Source organism: Oncorhynchus nerka, linkage group LG13, assembly GCF_034236695.1.
Source record: "Oncorhynchus nerka isolate Pitt River linkage group LG13, Oner_Uvic_2.0, whole genome shotgun sequence".
NCBI lineage: Eukaryota > Metazoa > Chordata > Actinopteri > Salmoniformes > Salmonidae > Oncorhynchus > Oncorhynchus nerka.
This window is the reverse complement of record NC_088408.1, coordinates 23714633-23734449: the sequence shown is the minus strand read 5'-3', so window position 1 is coordinate 23734449 and position 19817 is coordinate 23714633. Positions and strand designations below refer to the sequence as shown.

The window sequence follows — 19817 nt, the reverse complement described above, 5'->3', positions numbered from 1 at the left end:
CTTTTGCATTATTTAAACCAAATTGAACATGTTTCATTATTTATTTGAGGCTAAATACATTTTTATTGATGTATTATATTAAGTTAAAATAAGTGTTCATTCAGTATTGCTGTAGTTGTCATTATTACAAATACATTTTAAAAATCGGCCAATTAATCGGCATTGCCTTTATTTGGTCCTCCGATTATCAGTATCGGTATCGGCGTGGAAAAATCCTAGTCGAAGTTTCACTATGTCAAGCTCTACCACACCCTGTGACATGTTTACTGAACTTTCTCAGATGGCAGACTCTTGCTCCCACTCTAACTTGTTGTTCATGTGTCAGTCACATCCCTCCAGCAGTAGCATTGGCTACCACCTAAGTACCGTCTCGATCTCTCTTTCTCCCACTCTCTTTTCATCACTCTCCAGTTCTCTCTGATTATGACCAAAGGTCCACAAAGTGAAATGCAGTCAACATCTCAAACACTAGAAATCATTTCTGCCGGACCACAGCGCTGTAGAAAGGGAGGGCTGGTCAGTTAGAGAGCAACGGGAAGTCTCTTCGCGTGAGGGAACAGCAGGCAAATCCAGTTTGGCTCCGAGATGTGGGGCAGATCTGGGGCTTCTTTCGATTGTTTTCAGTTAGAAGTTTGAGCTTCCTCCCTTTCTCTCTCACCCGCTCTCTCTCAATGGTCTGCCTCATCCAACTAGCAATTACTCCCACAGCCCCTCTTTACGTGGGGCTAACTACCCTCACCTCCCCCTGTCATGTAGAACACAGACCACCGCAATGTAGTGGACATCTGATGCCGCACTTGTATTTAAGACCTGGCAGGAACAAGGCAAATCAGTTGCTAGGTGTTAGTCCACTGTCACGTCAGTCCAGTGAATTACCACTTAATGGTCTATTTGTAAGGATTCACATCCGATTCAGATCAGATTGGGAAATTAATTTGTTCATGTGCTTAAAAATGATGTACATAAAACACAGCAAACGACACAATATAATTCATTTAAACTAGTCATGGTCTTCCATTTAGTGTGTTAGAGCAGGGTCTGGAACAAAAACCAGTTTAGTAGAGTCGGGTGTGTGCAAGTGGAACCAGTGTAGTAGTCGGGTGTGTGTAAGCGGAACCAGCGTAGTAGAGTCGGGAGTGTGTTCCATATGACTGAATTAACCCCCCCCCCCCCAAAAAATTTTTTTTTTTTTCTCTGCTTCCAGATCACATGAAGAGGAAAACGCGTCGGCGGCCATCTTGGGGGCGGGGCATCATCAGGAAGAAGAAGATCTACAAGAAGGGAATGGAGGAAGAGGAGGATGAAGGTGTGGAGCCTGAGCCAGAGAGCCTGAGCCAGGATGAAGACTCTTCCTGCGACACCATGGACCCTCAGCCCAACGGACACCACACACACCCTCACACACAAAGCATCTCCATGGAGGAAGAGCACTCCAATGCGGCACCTAGGGGCCGGAGCACAGAGACTGAGACACCGGGGGAGAGCAGCACAGGGACAGGGCCCAAGAAAGAAGAGACACCGGCTACAGACAACAAAGCCAAATCCACCTCCACAGAACTCCAGTCTAAAAGCGAGTCTTCCCCATCTGAAAGGGAAGAGTCTCATTGTAAAGACGAGGAGCCTCAAGCCCAGGACAAGTTGATCCAGTCTGAAGGTGAGGGGTCTAAACATGAAGATCTCCAGTCTAAAGATAAGGGTACCCGGGCCGATGGCGAGAAGCCCCAAGACCGGCCTGATGATCCCCATGCGAAACACAAGGAGGCCCAGTCCAAGGCTGAGCAGCATTTGTCAGCCCCTAAGACGGCCACAGCGCCCTCTGTCCCTCGGGAGGAGTGTGTGAATGGGGATGAGTCCTTGGACAGCTTGGACTCGCAGGCCCTCAAGAGCTCTGAGACAGAGGAAGGTCCTACAGAGGGCACAGGTGAGGGGGCGGAGGGGAAAGATGATATGTCTGCAAAGAGCAGAGGTATTCAGGAGCGCCCTCCTCAGGACGGGAGGAAAGGAGGCATGGAGACGGGCGAGGAGGAGCATGAGCAGGATAGAGAAGGTACTGAGAGTTTATCTGTGGCGAACTTCTACCTACTCCTAGAATCCTGACTTGATATATGCTAAATATATCTGTCTAACTTTGACTTGTATAAATATTTCATCATGTCAATGGGTTAATTTGAGTTACTCTGAGTTACTTGTACAGATGATCCCTTCTGATCTTTCCCCCAGAGAGCACCAGACAACCTAGAAACACATCCACAGATTTTAACAGGCAGTCTAACCTCAAGACTTACACTGAGTTTGCTTGTAAAATGACAGGACATGAATAATCCCAGAAGTATGGCATGTGAAATGTTTTCCTTTAGTCTACAGACAGCATATTTCAATTAAACCCTCAAAAGCTGCTGAGGTCGTGTACCTTTGTAGAATATACAAAACCACTCTCCATTTATTCTAAAAAAAAGGTTGTCTCTTTTCTCCCTCTCACATTTCACAGTTTGCCATTGATTTAGTGGCGTGTAGTGAGTTTGTGTGTGCGGTGTCTGGGACAAGCCAATAGGCCTGTCTGTGTGTGCGTGTGTGTGTGATTAACGACTCAGGACTGTGGATTGGAAGCCCTGAGCTACTGGGTGATTTGGGAGGCCTGGAGTATTAGTGGTGGCTGGATCCTACAGACAGTGTATTACCACTCAGGCTGGTAAACTAGAAGCCAGCGGATCACAGGCTGTGTATGTAGCGGGCCAGCTATTCTTGTTCTCTTTGGTTGTCAGGCCTTTGCTTCAATTCAAACAAGCCCTGGGTTGTGAATAGGCTTTGTCATATGGTATGTTCTCCTAACCTACCTGGTTAATGATGGTATATAAACAATTATAGGTCAAAGGGGATTGTAGGTGGGCTGTCGTTTACCTGTTCTCTCTTTCTGTTTCAAGGCGTGTCCAAGGGAAGGAAGAGTCAATCAGAGCAGTCGAAGGGTTCGGCTGACATAACAGAGGAAGAGTCTCCACAGATCCCTCCCACTCCGCCACCTCCACTAGTGGTCGATCACCAGCGACTCACAGTAAGTGTTGTGTGGCCATGTTCTGTCTCATGCTGATGAGAGGGGAGGTGGGGGATTGAGGAGGGGAGGCGTAGTGGACAACATGGGGATTGAAGGAAGGAAAGAGAGTGATTGGGAGGTGGAGGATGGGGGACTCAATCATGGGAGACTGGCCCCTAATCCTCCCCAGGATTCAGGCCTCTCTGGGGCTGCTGGTGTCACTCTCTCCCTTCTCAGATGGATGCTCCTGATTTCTTAGACTAATATCGTCTCCTCTCGGAGAACCCAGTCTGCCCTCACTCTCTCTGTGTGTTCTACGAGACACACTTTAAATCCCTGTCATCCCAGAGAGGACCGATCCAATTTAAGTGGCAGACAGCAGTGCATCTCTGATTCAACTCCGCGTCTTCACTCAATCAACAGGTGTTGTTTCTTCCATACAGCCATTTCAAGAACGCAGACAGGACATGACTCAAACATGAGGCATTCTGCGCTTTCTACTCTCCAGCTACCCGCTCCGGCAAGTTGCTCTCCGAATTGATTGACAGGATAGGAAAGAGAATATGGGCAGCGGTTTCCAGACACTTTACACAGTCACGCTTATGTTCCACCTAATTCCCTGGGTGTAAATTGGGGCAGTGCTCTTTTTTTACTCCTTTCGCTCTCTTCTCTCTACCGACCGACCAAACGTCCCTGGTAAGAACAGGAAGAAGCAGCATGGTTGTAGTCTAATTGGTGTAAAATAAGTGCTCTCCATCCCTGTGTTTTCTCTTCCTCCATCCCTATATCCCACTGTGACATCACCCACATCCCTCTTCCTCCATCCCTATATCCCACTGTGACATCACCCACATCCCTCTTCCTCCATCCCTATATCCCACTGTGACATCACCCACATCCCTCTTCCTCCATCCCTATATCCCACTGTGACATCACCCACATCCCTCTTCCTCCATCCCTATATCCCACTGTGACATCACCCACATCCCTCTTCCTCCATCCCTATATCCCACTGTGACATCACCCACATCCCCTGCTATCAAAGCGTTATCTCCCCTTGGTTACCCTTGCCCCAGGGGGTAACGGAGATTGAGGGGTGCGCGGTTTCCACCTTGCCTCTCCTGTCGCTCGTCAGTGGCGTCTCAAGTGATTGACGGGTCTGATCCTTCCGTCTGGTCAAAGGTGGTTCGTGTTTGGCCGATGCTCCCAATTCAAAAAATTAAAATAAAATAACGAATAAAAATAGAATAAACGAATAAAAATAGGGTGCGCCACAGTCGCGGGTGGAACCGTGGGAACGCTCCCTCCCTATGAACGCAGACTGCGCTAATCTGGAGGCTTATTTGTTAGGCCATGGAAAAAGAGGAGATATCTTTAAGACAGATTGTGAAAAGAGGGCACTGTGTATAATTGCTTTTTCATCCACCCGGCTTACGGAACAAATTGAATTTCCGGTGAGCGGGGTGAGAGTCTACATTTAAGGCTGATATCGCCACAGTGGTTGGGTAGGGCTGGCTCGCTGCCTGATACGTATTAGGAGGGGAGTGGTGTGCCACGTTCTGTTCCTTCTCTCTACTTCTCTTTCATTTATATTAATTAATTGGAGGTCTCATTACTTCTGACATTTAACTTGGATGGCAGGGCCCCTGAAATCCCTTTTGGAATTAAGCACAGCCTGGACTCTGCTAGTTCCTTCAGTCACACAGGTTCTACTAGGCAGATAGTTGTCATCAGCAGTGTTCTTCAGCCCTGCTCCTGGAAAGCTACATGGTTTGCATGCTTTTGTTACAGCCCAGCACCAACACACCTGATTATACTAATTAGCCTACTTATTGGTGGTTAGTTGAATCTGGATGTTAATGCTGAGCTGGGAAAAAAAAGGGGGGGGTCGATACAGTTGAATATCGCAACATTATTTTGGGATGATATCGATATTTGATTGCAAGTACAAACATACTTATTAGCTAGAGCTAGTCGGCTATACCCGAGACAACTCCATTTTTTGTCCTATAGCTTATTCTCCATCTTCTTGGAGAATTCCCAGCCCTTGAAAATGTGCACATCCCCAGGACCAGGTTGAAGAAACTAATGAAGCACTTTTGTTGTGCGTTACTCCCAGACCCCCTCTGTTTCATGAATAATCAGCCACACTGACAGACAGAACCTTTTCATAAGTGCCAGGGCTCCAGGCAGCGACCGTTTAGTTGCATTTTGCCACCCTTTGACTTGGCTGTGCGACCAAATCATGAGCTGGTGCCACCATTTGAAAAAGTTAGTGACAGCAGTGCCACCAGGGGAAAACGTTTGTCTTGAGCACTGAGTGACCTAGATTACAGCAGAATTATCATCTATTAGGGAATCAAATCTCATCCCATTATTTATATCCACCTCCCCAAAGAACACGCAGGCTTCGCTACAAGAGCAGGCAGGGCAATTTTCCTTAATGTGTTACGCAGCTGCAAATGTCCAGTGTGCATATATAGGCTGTCACACTGAAGAGTCTCCCCTGATGCCTAACTATTACAGCATGTCAAGATTTCCCATTTCAGAGCTGTCCGTCCACAGAAGTAGCCCCATTGTCAGTTTGTCGTCTCTGCCCATTTCCAACACTAATAACAGCAGAGAGAGCGAGAGAGAACGCCTGCTAGGGGAAGAAAACTGCTTAATGGCCAGTGCCAGGAGCGAAGTGTTTTGATTGTCAATAAAAAATAAATAACTTTGAGTGCTTGCTTCCTTTTCATTTTTATTCATCGCCGTTGATGTTCTTGACAGCGTGGTCATTTGCATGTGATAACAGCTTTCCATTTGGAGGACTGGCGTTTTGAAAGGGCTTTCATCCACGTCAGGATCCAGCTACATCAGCACATCAGGAAAACGCAACACGTGTGCGCTTACACACACACACACACACACACCCAAAAAGAAAGCCGTCATTTGCTCCTCATGTCCAAAACCACTCTCTGTGAGTGACTAGCACACACACTGCACCTAGTCCTGTTTTTCCCCCTCTCTAATGCACATTGTCAAAAGCCTTTCTCTGAGAAAGGGTGTTGAGTGGCATAATGCGTTCATTTATGTCCAAGCTGTCAGGTTGGCTCTAACTGTCTGAGGCTGTTTAGATGGAAGGAGAGGAGTGAAGAGAGTGAGTGGAAGAAGACGGGAAGAAACCCAGGGAGAGGAGGAGGTAGAAAAGCACGAGGGGAGAATAGATTGGAATGTTTTCAGATAACAGCAAGCTACAGACACTACAGAGGGGTTAATTGCTGACCTCATCCACTTGTAAGTTTGTTATTGTGGCTTTAAGAACTGAGAACAACTCCAGCAATCAGTCGCTCGCTCACACACTCAAGTGTACTCTCAATATTGCACAGGAGTCACTGGAGTAACTCAGTTTCTCTGGACCCCTGCAAGGTCGGAGTCCCCTCCACTCCTAAAATAAAATGTAATGTGTCACCCAGAGACAACCACTCTCAAAGTATTGACTACCGATCGCTCTCCATGGTGCTGAAATTGTGATGTCTATGAAGCTGCATGCCTAATGATGATAGGCTTTCTGTGGTGCCAGGGCTGGTACAGTGACTTCAGAAAACATTCATACCCCTTGACTTATTCCACATTTAGTTGTTACAGCCTGAATTCAAAATGGATTTTATATATATATATATATTTATCTTCTTTTTTTTCTTTATCTACATACAATACCCATAATGACAAAGTGAAACATGTTTTTAGGAATTTTTGCAAATGTATTGAAAATGAAATACAGAAATATCTCATTTACGTAAGTATTCACAGCCCTGAGTTAATGCTTTGTAGAAGCACTTTTGGCAATGATTACAGCTGAGAGTGTTTCTGGATAAGTCTCTAAGAGCTTTCCACACCTGGATTATGCAACATTTGCGCATTATTCTTTTCAAAGTTCTTCAAGCTCTATGAGTTGGTTGTTAATCATTGCTAGACCACCATTTTCAGGTCTTGTCATAGATTTTTCAAGTAGATTGAAGTCAAAACTGTAACTCTGCCACTCAGGAACACAGCATGGGTTCAAACTTTAGATCCCAGTTCCCACATTTAAATATTAAAATTAATTTAATCAAACAAAACTATGCTACATTTTATCTCTGGGACCTTCAGGATGACAAATCAGAGCAAGATTACAGAATGCAAGTACATTATTTACCTTCAGAGGTGAATGTTATAAACCAGTTGCCGTGATAAGTGTCTTGTTGTTGTGCACTCTCCTCAAACAATAGCATGTTATTTTTCACTGTAATAGCTACTGTAAATTGGACACTGCGGTTATATTAACATTAATTTAAGCTCTCTGCCCATATAAGACATGTCTATTTCCCGAAAGTTGGCGGTTGTTTACGCCATTCCAGTCACATTAGCGTCCGTTAGCAACAACCGTCCCGGTTTAGGAACACCGATCCCGTAGAGGTTTTAATACCTTCACCATGCTGAAAGAGATATTCAATGTCTGCTTTTTAAATGTATTTCTACCCATCTACCAATTTGTTGCCCTTTGCGAGGCATTGGAAAACCTCCCTGGTCTTTGGGTTTGAAATTCACTGCTTGACTGAGGGACCTTTAAAATGATCTGTATGTGTGGGGTACAGAGATGAGGTAGTCATTCAAAAATTCTGTTGGACTATTATTGCACACATGTCCATGCAACTTATTACGTGACTTGTTAAGCAAATGTTTTACTCCTGAAGTTATTTAGGTTTGCTGTGTAAAAGGGGTTGAATACTTATTGACTGAAGATATTTCAGCTTTTCATTTGTAAAAAAAAACTTATGGGATATTGTGTGTAGGCCAGTTAAACTAAATCTAAATGGAATCAATTTTAAGGCTGTAACACAACAGAATTTAGAAAAAGTAAAAGGGTGTGAGTACTTTCTGAAGGCACTGTATAGTTTGCTTTAGCTAATGAATAAATGTTTATTGGTAGGCCAATTTGGTTGTAATTTTCTCATGTTAAGCCTAACATTTCACGAAACTATACACGATGTCGCTATGCTGCCATTTTTAGACTGCTGGCTGGTGGCAATAATGTCATAACTTATTCATTCATTAAAGTTGGAAATTATTGTTTTATTATTACTTTTTGATGCAGCAGCATACTAATCAGCTAGTTTAGAATATACAACTGTCCTGTGGGCTATAGGCTACCTGGCCCTGCATGACATGAGCCATCCTCTCGCTCTCTCCCAGCTTGGATAGAAGTTGTTGTGCATAAAACCAGTCTATGCCAAGTAATAACCAGTCCAACCTCAAAACACTAGCTTACTAGGGATCATTTCATTATCCAGCCTACTATTATGCAGCCTACCATATCACCGGATTCCTGCAACCCACCTCACCCAATGTGGTATGGATCTGTTATTTTTATTCCTTATAACTGGAATCTCCATCAGGAGCTAGCCAGCTAACTAGCTACTAGTCTTTGTTAGCCACTGCTAGCGGTCCTCGCCTTTTTCCTTTGCATCAGCCAGCCTTAGCTTGGACAATCACCTGCCAGCCTGCACAGCGCGATATCAACCCAGAGCATATCGGACTGCTTCTCTACCATATCACCAGATTCCTGCCGCTCTGGATCATTACACCGACACATTACTCTGGATCATCGCAGCTAGCTAGCTGCAAACGAGTGGCTACTGTTAGCTAACTCCTCTGTTCCGAAGCAAGCACCAGCTAGCCTCGAGCTAGGCATGTATACCAGCTAATTCTAGGGCTACAATACCTCCTTTGCCAATTGGCCTGGACCCTTTATTGTCGACACAGAGCCCCGCCAATCAATCAAGACTGGACTGCTGACGTGATCTCAACAGGCTATTCTGTTACGATATCGCTGAAGAGCCATCTACTAGCCCCGGCCCGCTAGCTTTCCTGAACACTGTGTCCCCTGCTCGCCTAGTAGTAGTGACTATCGAACAGAACCCTGACTCCCCTATTGCTGCTCTTTTGACCCTATGATCACTCAGCTACACAGCTGATGCTCCCTGGACTGTTTCAGTAACACGGTACCCCAACGCACTAGACGACCAGTTCTTTTAGCCTTTAGCCGTACCCTTATCCTACTTCTCCTCTATTCCTCCTCTATTCCTCTGGTGATGTAGAGGTTAACTCGGGCCCCCAGGACTACACCTATTACCCAGGCGCTCTCATTTGTTGACTTCTGTAACCGTAAAAGCCTTGGTTTCATGCATGTTAACATCAGAAGCCTCCTCCCAAAGTTTTTTCCCCCACTGCTTTAGCACACTCCGCTAATCCTGATGTCCTAGGCGTGTCTGAATCCTGGCTTAGGAAGGCCACCAACTACAACATTTTCCACCAAGATAGAACTGCCAAAGGGGGTGGAGTTGCAATCTACTGCAGAGACAGCCTGCAGAGTTCTGCCATGCTATCCAGGTCTGTGCCCAAACAGTTTGAGCTTCAACTTTTAAAAATCCACCTTTCCAGAAATAAGTCTCTCACTGTTGCTGTTGTTAAAGACCTCCCTCAGCCCCCAGCTGCGCCCTGGACACCATATGTGAATTTAATCGCCCTCCATTTATCTTCAGAGTTTGTACTGTTAGGTGACCACAACTGGGATATGCTTAACACCCCGGCCGTCCTACAATCTAAGCTAGATGCCCTCAATCTCACACAAATTATCATGGAACCTACTAGGTACAACCGTAAATCCGTAAACACGGGGGCACCCTCATACATATCATCCTTACCAACCTGCCCTCTAAATACGCCTCAACCAGGATCTCAGCGATCACTGCCTCATTGCCTGCGTCCGTAGTGGGTCCGCGGTCAAACGACCACCCCTCATCACTGTCAAATGCTCCCTAAAACACTTCAGCGAGAAGGCCTTTCTAATCGACCTGGCCCGGGTATCCTGGAAGGATATTGACCTCATTCCGTCAGTAGAGGATGCCTGGTTATTCTTTTAAAAGTGCTTTCCTCACCATCTTAAATAAGCATGCCCCATTCAATTTTTTTTTTACCAGGAACATATATAGCCCTTGGTTCACTCCAGACCTGACTGCCCTTGACCAGCACAAAAACATCCTGTGGCGTACTGCATTAGCATCGAATAGCCTCCGCGATATGCAACTTTTCAGGGAAGTTAGGAACTAATATACACAGGCAGTTAGGAAAGCAAAGGCTAGCTTTTTCAAACAGAAATTTGCATCCTGTATCCTCCAAAAAGTTCTGGGACACTGTAAAGTCCATGGAGAATAAGAGCACCAGCTGCCCACTGCTGGCTGAGGCTAGGAAAGACTGTCACTACTGATAAATCCACGATAGAGAATTTCAAGGAGCATTTTTCTATGACTGGCCATGCTTTCCACCTGGCTACCCCTACCCCAGTCAACAGCTCTGCACCCCCCACAGCAACTTGCCGAAGTACCTTCTCCACTATGCAATCTGGTTTCCGAGCTGGTCATGGTTGCACCTCAGCCATGCTCAAGGTCCTAAATGATATCATAACCGCCAAGACAATACTGTGCAGCCATATTCATCGACCTGGCCAAGGCTTTCGACTCTTGTCAATCACCACATTCTTATTGGCAGACGCAACAGCCTTGGTTTCTCAAATGACTGCCTTGCCTTGTTCACCAACTACTTCTCAGAGTTCAGTGTGTCAAATCTGTTGTTCGGACCAGTTTCTATGGGGGTGCCACTGGGTTTAATTCTCGGGCCGACTCTTTTCTCTGTATATATCATATACTCTTATACTCTTGCTGCTGGTGATTCTCTGATCCACCTCTATGCAGACAACACCATTCTGTATACATCTGACCCTTCTTTGGACACTGTTAACAAACTTCTAGATGAGCTTCAATGCCATAACTCTCCTTCCGTGGCCTCCAACTGAATGCAAGTACAACTGAATGCATGCTCCTCACCTGCCCGTCCGTCTAGCCTCACTACTCTAGACGGTTCTGACTTATGAATATGTGGACATCTACAAATACCTATGTGTCTGGTTAGACTGTAAACTCTCCTTCCTGACTGATATCAAGCATCTCCAATCCAAAATTAGATCTAGAAGCATTCTTCACTCATGCTGCCAAACATACCCTCGTAAAACTGACTATCCTACCGATCTTAGACTTAGGCAATGTCATTTACAAAAAAGTCTCCAACACTCTACTCAGCAAACTGGATGCAGTCTATCACAGTGCCATCCATTTTGTCACCAAAGCTCCATATACAACCCACCACTGCGACCTGCATGCTCTCGTTGGCTGACCTCGCTTCATATTTGTTGCCAAACCCACTGGCTCCAGGTCATCTATAAGTCTTTGCTAGGTAAAGCCCCGCCTTATCTCAGCTCACTGGTCACCATAGCAGCACCCACCCGCAGCACGCACTCCAGCAGGTATATTTCCCTGGTCACCCCCGAAGCCAACTCCTCCTTTGGCCCGCCTTTCCTTCCAGTTCTCTGCTGCCAATGACTGGAACGAATTGCTAAAATCACATGTCCCTCACTAACTTTAAGCATCAGCTGTCCGAGCAGCTTACAGATCATTGCACCTGTACACAGCCCATCTGTAAATAGCCCACCCAACTATCTCATCCCCATATTGTTATTTATATGCTCCTTTGCACCCCAGTATCTCTACTTGCACATGCATCTTCTACTCATCTATCACTCCAGTGTTTAATTGCGAAATTGTAATTATTTCGCCAATATGGCCTATTTATTGCCTTACCTCCCTAATCTTACTTCATTTGCACACACTGTATATAGACTTTTATATTGTGTTATTGACTGTACGTTTGTTTATTCCATGTGTAACTCTGTGTTGTTGTATGCGTCGAACTGCTTTGCTTTATCTTGGCCAGGTCGCAGTTGTAATTGATAACTTGTTCTCAACTGGCCTACCTGGTTAAATAAAGGTGAAATAAAATAAATACATTAAGTACAGTGGGGCAAAAAAGTATTTAGTCAGCCACCAATTGTGTCATAGTTGAAGTGTACCTATGATGAAAATTACAGGCCTCATCTTTTTAAGTGGGAGAACTTGCACAATTGGTGGCTGACTAAATAATTTTTGCCCCACACTATGTCCAGTGATCTCAAAGCATCAGCACATGATCATGATGTATTCACTCCTTCACTTTCATAAGCATTGTAAAGGTGTTGTGAGGTGAAAGGTTATCAGGTGTTTGATGTGGCAACCTGGTTCCAAGTAAGGGATCATCACTGATTTAAGGGCTGGTGCTGAGTATCAATGCTAGCTAACATATACACTGCTCAAAAAAATAAAGAGAACACTAAAATAAAACATCCTAGATCTGAATGAATGAAATATTCTTTACATAGTTGAATGTGCTGACAACAAAATCACACAAAAATTATCAATGGAAATCAAATTTATCAACCCATGGAGGTCTGGATTTGGAGTCGCACTCAAAATTAAAGTGGAAAACCACACTACAGGCTGATCCAACTTTGATGTAATGTCCTTAAAACAAGTCTAAATGAGGCTCAGTAGTGTGTGTGGCCTCCACGTGCCTGTATGACCTCCCTACAACGCCTGGGCATGCTGCTGATGAGGTGGCGGATGGTCTCCTGAGGGATCTCCTCCCAGACCTGGACTAAAGCATCCGCCAACTCCTGGACAGTCTGTGGTGCAACGTGGCGTTGGTGGATGGAGCGAGACATGATGTCCCAGATGTGCTCAATTGGATTCAGGTCTGGGGAACGGGCGGGCCAGTCCATAGCATCAATGCCTTCCTCTTGCAGGAACTGCTGACACACTCCAGCAACATGAGGTCTAGCATTGTCTTGCATTAGGAGGAACCCAGGGCCAACCGCACCAGCATATGGTCTCACAAGGGGTCTGAGGATCTCATCCCGGTACCTAATGGCAGTCAGGCTACCTCTGGCGAGCACACAGAGGGCTGTGCGGCCCCCCAAAGAAATGCCACCCCACACCATGACTGACCCACCGCCAAACCGGTCATGCTGGAGGATGTTGCAGGCAGCAGAACGTTCTCCACGGCGTCTCCAGACTGTCACGTCTGTCACATGTGCTCAGTGTGAACCTGCTTTCATCTGAAGAGCACAGGGCGCCAGTGGCGAATTAGCCAATTTTGGTGTTCTCTGGCAAATGCCAAACGTCCTGCACGGTGTTGGGCTGTAAGCACAACCCCCACCTGTGGACGCCGGGCCCTCATACCACCCTCATGGAGTCTGTTTCTGACCGTTTGAGCAGACACATGCACATTTGAGGCCTGCTGGATGTCATTTTGCAGGGCTCTTGCAGTGCTCCTCCTGCTCCTCCTTGCACAAAAAAAGTGGTCTGTGGTTATCACCTGCAGAACCACTCCTTTATTGGGGTTGTCTTGCTAATTGCCTATCATTTCCACCTGTTGTCTATTCCATTTGCACAACAGCATGTGAAACTTATTGTCAATCAGTGTTGCTTCCTAAGTGGACAGTTTGATTTCACAGAAGTGTGATTGACTTGGAGTTACATTGTGTTGTTTAAGTGTTCCCTTTATTTTTTGAGCAGTGTATATATATATATATATATATACACTAATAACCACAGGCTCTGCAGGGTGAGATATTTATGCCAATGTAACACTAACTGTTAACACACATTGAAGTCATCAGCTCTCCAGTTCAAAGCGTTCACACCCCAGGCTGTGGTTATTTCTGTACCCTGGCATAAGCTGTGCCTTGGTCTCCATTTCAGAGATTCACATGGTACCGGGCTGGGCTCCAGGAGCACCAGGTGGGCATGTTTGTTACTGCTGTGTGTGTGTAGAGTTGCTATGGTGTGTGTGTGTTTGTAGAGGTGATGTGCTGTGCTCAGGTTCAGGTCTATGTTCTCAGAATCACAGGGAGTCTGTCAGTGGCCTCATTAGCTGCCCTTGACTGGCTGAAACACGCAGGGAACACTGTGTGTGTATTGAGTTGGCTGTGGGTGTGTTTGTGGGTCTGCAGGGGGTTGGTGTACTGGTGTAGTCATCTGCTTGGCATCATGCTGTGCCTGAGCTGATAGGTCAGAGGTTACCATGGCTGTGACATCAATAGTGCTTCGTCCTCCCATCTGCGTTCCTTCGCTCTGAATTTTTCCAGATTTTGTTACGTCACAGCCTTATGCTAAAATAGATTACATTTTATTGTTCCCTAATCAGTCTACACACAACACCCCATAATGACCAAGCAAAAACATTTTTGGCTAATTTATAAAAAATAAAAGATTGTGATTCGTTCTCCCGTCTGGGTTCCTTCTCTCATTCTTTAGCTCTGGCTCATGTTTTGTTATTTTCTGAGAGGGAGCATTAGCAAGAAACAAGGCTGAGATGGTGAGGAAGAGGCATAGAGAAAGTGGGGGGATAGAGACGTGAGCTGTGACGGGGAGGAAGGGAGGTGTCAGGAATGGTCCGTGTCACAGCCCCCTTTAACAGGCTGGATTACAGCTCCTATGTGTGTTGGGAGCTCACTACCTCAGGGGGCCTGCTATCCCCACCACCACACGCCTTACCCCCGCTGGCACTATTGGCCTGGGCAACTGGACAGAGGCACAGCTGATTGAATCAGGCATCTAACAAGGAAAGAGGCAGTGAGATTAGAAGAGGTAGAGAAAGACGGAGTGGGGAAGAAGCATAGTTGTAGATGTGGAGAGACGGGTTGAGAAAGGAGGGAGTTATTGAGACGGTATTGATGGGTAAAATAGTCATATTTTTCAGTGTGTTCTTCGAGTCACTGTGTCCTTATTTGCAATTGAACAAATAGACAAATATCACCTCACTTGAATAATCCTGACATTTCACTGAGGAACCCACACCTTGTTCTCCTGACACACACACCATTACCGTCAGGGTTTCTCTGTTTGCCTGGCGTCTAATGACTGTAAATCTAGTCGCTGTGTGATGATTTGCTATTTCAGTCTATGCATTTTGATGAGCACACACATACAGACACTGTGGCAAGCTGAGACGGAGCAGGTCAATTGAAAGGGTCTTTGACTGTCCTGAGTGTTTTAATTAAAGAAGCAAAGAAAAGTAAACACTGAGCTAATTATGATTTGCTGTAATTAGCTGTCCCTCTGATCTTAATTGCTTTTGAATATAGCTGACCTCCATTTGTGTGTTTGTGTGAGAGTTGTGCTTGTAATGTGAATGCAGGGGATGTGAGCATGTTCCCTGTTGCATTAAATATTCTACTTGTATTCTACTTGTGTGTGATCATGATTTTTCATGTCTATGGCGTGAATGTGTTGTCTAAGGCAGCTTGTCCTTTCTGATGTGTATAATGTGTGTGTGTATAAGGTAAAGGTCGACCGATTTTATGATTTTTCAACGCCGATACCGATTATTGGAGGACCAAAAAAGCCGATACCGATTATTGGAGGACCAAAAAAGCCGATACCGATTATTGGAGGACCAAAAAAGCCGATACCGATTATTGGAGGACCAAAAAAGCCGATACAGATTAATCGGACAATTTTTTTTAAATGTATTTGTAATAATGACAATTACAACAATACTGAATGAACACTTATTTTAACTTCATATAATACATCAAGTAAATAATGAAAAAACGAAGTGTTGGAGAAGAAAGTAAAAGTGCAATATGTGCCATGTAAGAAAGCTATCGTTTAAGTTCCTTGCTCAGAACATGAGAACATATGAAAGCTGGTGGTTCCTTTTAACATGAGACTTCAATATTCCCAGGTAAGAAGTTTTAGGTTGTAGTTATTATAGGAATTATAGGACTATTTCCCTCTATACCATTTGTATTTCATTAACCTTTGACTATTGGATGTTCTTATAGACAGTATAGCTTCCGTCCCTCTCCTCGCCTCTACCTGGGCTCAAACCAGGAACACATCGACAACAGCCACCCTCGAAGCAGCGTTACCCATGCAGAGCAAGGGGAACAACTACTCTAGCTAGCAACTTACCTTGGTTACTGCATTCGCGTAACAGGCAGTCTCCTTTGGAGTGCAACGAGAGGCAGGTCGTTATTGCATTGGACTAGTTTACTGTAAGGTTGCAAGATTGAATCCCCCAAGCTGACAAGGTAAAAATCTGTTGTTCTGCCCCTGAACCAGGCAGTTAACCCACCGTTCCTAGGCCGTCATTGAAAATTAGAATGTGTTCTTAACTGACTTGCCTAGTTAAATAAAGGTGTAAAAAAAAAAAAAAAAAATCTGGTCCAAATCGGTGTCCAAAAATACCGATTTCCGATTGTTATGAAAACTTGAAATCAGCCCTAATTAATCGGTCAACTTCTAGTGTGTATATAAGGTGTGTGTTCTCCTCTCCCAGGCCCTCTTGGACACAGTGGTACAGAGGAGTGAAGGCTACAGCGTGGAGCGTTTAGAGAGACTCTTCTCTCTCCTCAGTCAGTGCATCTACCAACACCGCCTGGACTACGACAAGACACTGCTACTGGAGGTTAGACGAACACACACACACGCCACTACAGACACGCCGCTACAGACACGCCGCTTACAGACACACCACTACAGACACACCGCTACACACACGCCGCTACAGACACGCTGCTTACAGACACACCGCTATAGACACGCCGCTTACAGACACGCCGCTACAGACACACCGCTACACACACGCCGCTTACAGACACACCACTACAGACACACCGCTACACACACGCCGCTTACAGACACGCTGCTTACAGACACACCGCTATAGACACGCCGCTTACAGACACACCGCTACAGACACGCCGCTACAGACACACCGCTACACACACGCCGCTTACAGACACGCCGCTACAGACACACCGCTACAGACACGCCGCTTACAGACACGCTGCTTACAGACACACCGCTACAGACACACCGCTACAGACACGCTGCTTACAGACACGCCGCTATAGACACGCCGCTTACAGACACGCTGCTTACAGACACACCGCTACAGACACGCCGCTTAGACACGCCGCTTACAGACACGCCGCTACAGACACACCGCTTACAGACACACCGCTACACACACGCCGCTTACAGACACGCCGCTACAGACACGCCGCTTAGACACGCCGCTTACAGACACGCCGCTACAGACACGCCGCTTACAGACACGCCGCTACAGACACGCCGCTTACAGACACGCCGCTTAGACACGCCGCTTACAGACACGCCGCTACACACACGCCGCTTACAGACACACCGCTACAGACACACCGCTACAGACACGCCGCTACAGACACACCGCTATAGACACGCCGCTTACAGACACGCCGCTACACACACGCCGCTTACAGACACGCCGCTACAGACACGCCGCTACGCAGTGCCGTGAGAAAGTATTCACACCCCTCGACTTTTTACGCATTTTATGTTACAAAGTGGGATTCAAATGTATTTTTTACTTGTCCTTTTTGCCAATGATCCACACACACTACTCTGTCAAAGTGGGGTGTGGGGGAGTTTTAAATGAAAAATAAAACATATATACGCATCTTCATTAGAGTCAATACATGTTAGAATCACCTGGGTAAGTCTCTAAGCTCTTTCCACACCTGGATTGTACAATGTTTGCCAATTTATTCTTTAAAAAATGATTTAACCTTTGTCAAGTTGGTTGTTGATCCTTGCTTGACAGCCATTTAAGTCAAAACTGAAACTAGGCCACTCAGGAACATTAAATGTCATCTTGGTAAGCAACTCCAGTGTAGATTTGGCCTTGTGTTTTAGGTTATTTTTGAGCTGAAAGGTGCATTTTTCTGTCTGTTGGAATGCAGACAACCAGGTTTTCCTCTAGGATTGCTCTATTCCATTTATTTTTATCCTAAAAAAAACTCCCTAGTACTTGCTAATGTAAACCATACCCATAACATGATGCAGTCACCACCATGCTTGACAATATGAAGTGGTGGTCTGTGATGTTGGATTTGCCTGAAACGTAACACTTAGTATTCAGTGCAATAAATGAGCTTTTTGTCCTATCACTTTAGTGACTTGTTGCAAACAGGATGCATGTTTTAGAATATTTTTATTCTGTACAGGCTTCCTTCTTTTCACTCTGTCATTTAGGTTAGTATTGTGGAGTAACCATAATGTTGTTGATCCATCCTCAGTTTTCTCCTATCACAGCCATTAAACTCACCATTGGCCTCATGGTGAAATCCCTGAGCGGTTTCCTTCCTCTCCATCAACTGAGTTAGAAAGGACGCCTGTATCTTTTTAGTGACTGATACACAATCCAAAGTGTCTTTAATAACTTCACCATGCTCAAAGGGATATTCAGTGTCTGATTTGTTTTATTTTTTACACATCCACCAATAGGTGCCCTTCTTTGCGAGGCATTGGAAAACCTCCCTGGTCTGGCTGAATCTGTGCTTGAAATTCACTAATTGACCTTCCAGATAATTGGGGTACAGAGATGAGGCAGTATTAAACACTCCATTCAACATATTATGTGACTTGTTAAGCACATTTTTACTCCTTTATTTATTTAGGCCATAACAAAGGGGCTGAATACTTAAGACATTTGAGCTTTGAATTTTTTTTGTTGATATAGCGCAATGTTCCAAATGCCTGTATCAAGGTTTTCACATATTTATTTCGTTTTTATGGTCTCATCTCCTTTGCTTCTTCTGTGCACCTTCACACACACACACCAAGCTCCTCCCCCTGCCACTGTCTTCCTCTCTTGATAAGCGGTTTCAACTCACTATTTGCATTTGAGATTTGGTCCAACAGAATGGACACACATATGGACACCAAAACACATTCAGACAATATTTTACTGTAATAGAGGATAACGACCTTTCTAATGATACACTAAAAGGGTATCTACTTCCAACATTTAGAACAGACCCTACTAAAATGGGAGTATCAATGAACATTGACTGTGTAAATACTCAGTTTCTGTCATGCATGATGTTGTCGTACCGCTAGCAGCAGTTTAGCCACAGACTGTCATACTAGTTGTCTAGTGTGTGTTTTAGAAATGTGCGTTGAGCATCAAAAACTATTGTATGAGAAATAAGGTAGACCATTTTATTTCAACATCTGAACACAGTGTAAAGGCCAGCCTGCTATATAAACAGTTGGAGACTGACATAATGGTGTGTTCATAACAATTCAAATAGATTCAAGTTGGCTAAACTTGAAATATAAGATTTGCTGGCTACTCACTAGCATGTGGGCTTGAGAGATTGTTTGAGACCAGTGCTCATGTTTTACATTTCTGTAGAGGAAAGTGGAGATTTGAGTGTAGAGAGTGCACATGGCGCATTGATATCAAGTTGATGCCATCGTCAACCTAAGGTGTGTTTCAGAGCTGTTGGTCATGGTTAGTGAGAAGCTGTTGGCCTATTCAGTTCAGTCTGTATGCTACGGAAGGTCAACCTGTCAGTGTGTGGCTCTTAGTATTTAGTGTGTTTTGAGGTGCATGTCAAGGCATCCGCATGGTTCCCATCCAAAACACTTTGGTCACATTTGAAGGTTTTTTCCCGAGACAAGCTGAATTCCCCACCAGTTGGTTGGTGATCGATCAGAAGTAGGGACTCTTCAATAAAGTGTTTGTCATTCAACGAGAAACAAATAATTTAAGCATTTTTTTTCACTTCAGAGATATTAAATTCTCTGCAAAAACGTCAAAGTTAATGACTGATTTCTGACTATTTTGAGGAAGTGTCTTCTGGCTACTGCGTCTCAAGATGGACAAACAGATCTATGCTTTTCAAGCGTAGGTCTTTTTAAGGGAGTACGCGAGCAAACGGAAGGTTTCACAGTGACTGGGTGTGAGGACTGTAAGCCGCATCTATCTAACACCTCAGGACCAG

At 45.0% G+C, this 19817-nt stretch overlaps 1 protein-coding gene across 1 annotated transcript in view; it reads left to right on the top strand.

Moving 5' to 3' along the window:
* LOC115139226 (ATPase family AAA domain-containing protein 2-like) overlaps positions 1-19817 on the top strand; it is a 138031-nt gene that overhangs the window by 113259 nt on the left and 4955 nt on the right. The window contains exons 25-27 of the mRNA XM_029676381.2: positions 1205-2047; positions 2922-3049; positions 16325-16453. Coding sequence (XP_029532241.1) covers positions 1205-2047; positions 2922-3049; positions 16325-16453 — 1100 coding nt within the window. The remainder of the gene's footprint in view (positions 1-1204; positions 2048-2921; positions 3050-16324; positions 16454-19817) is intronic.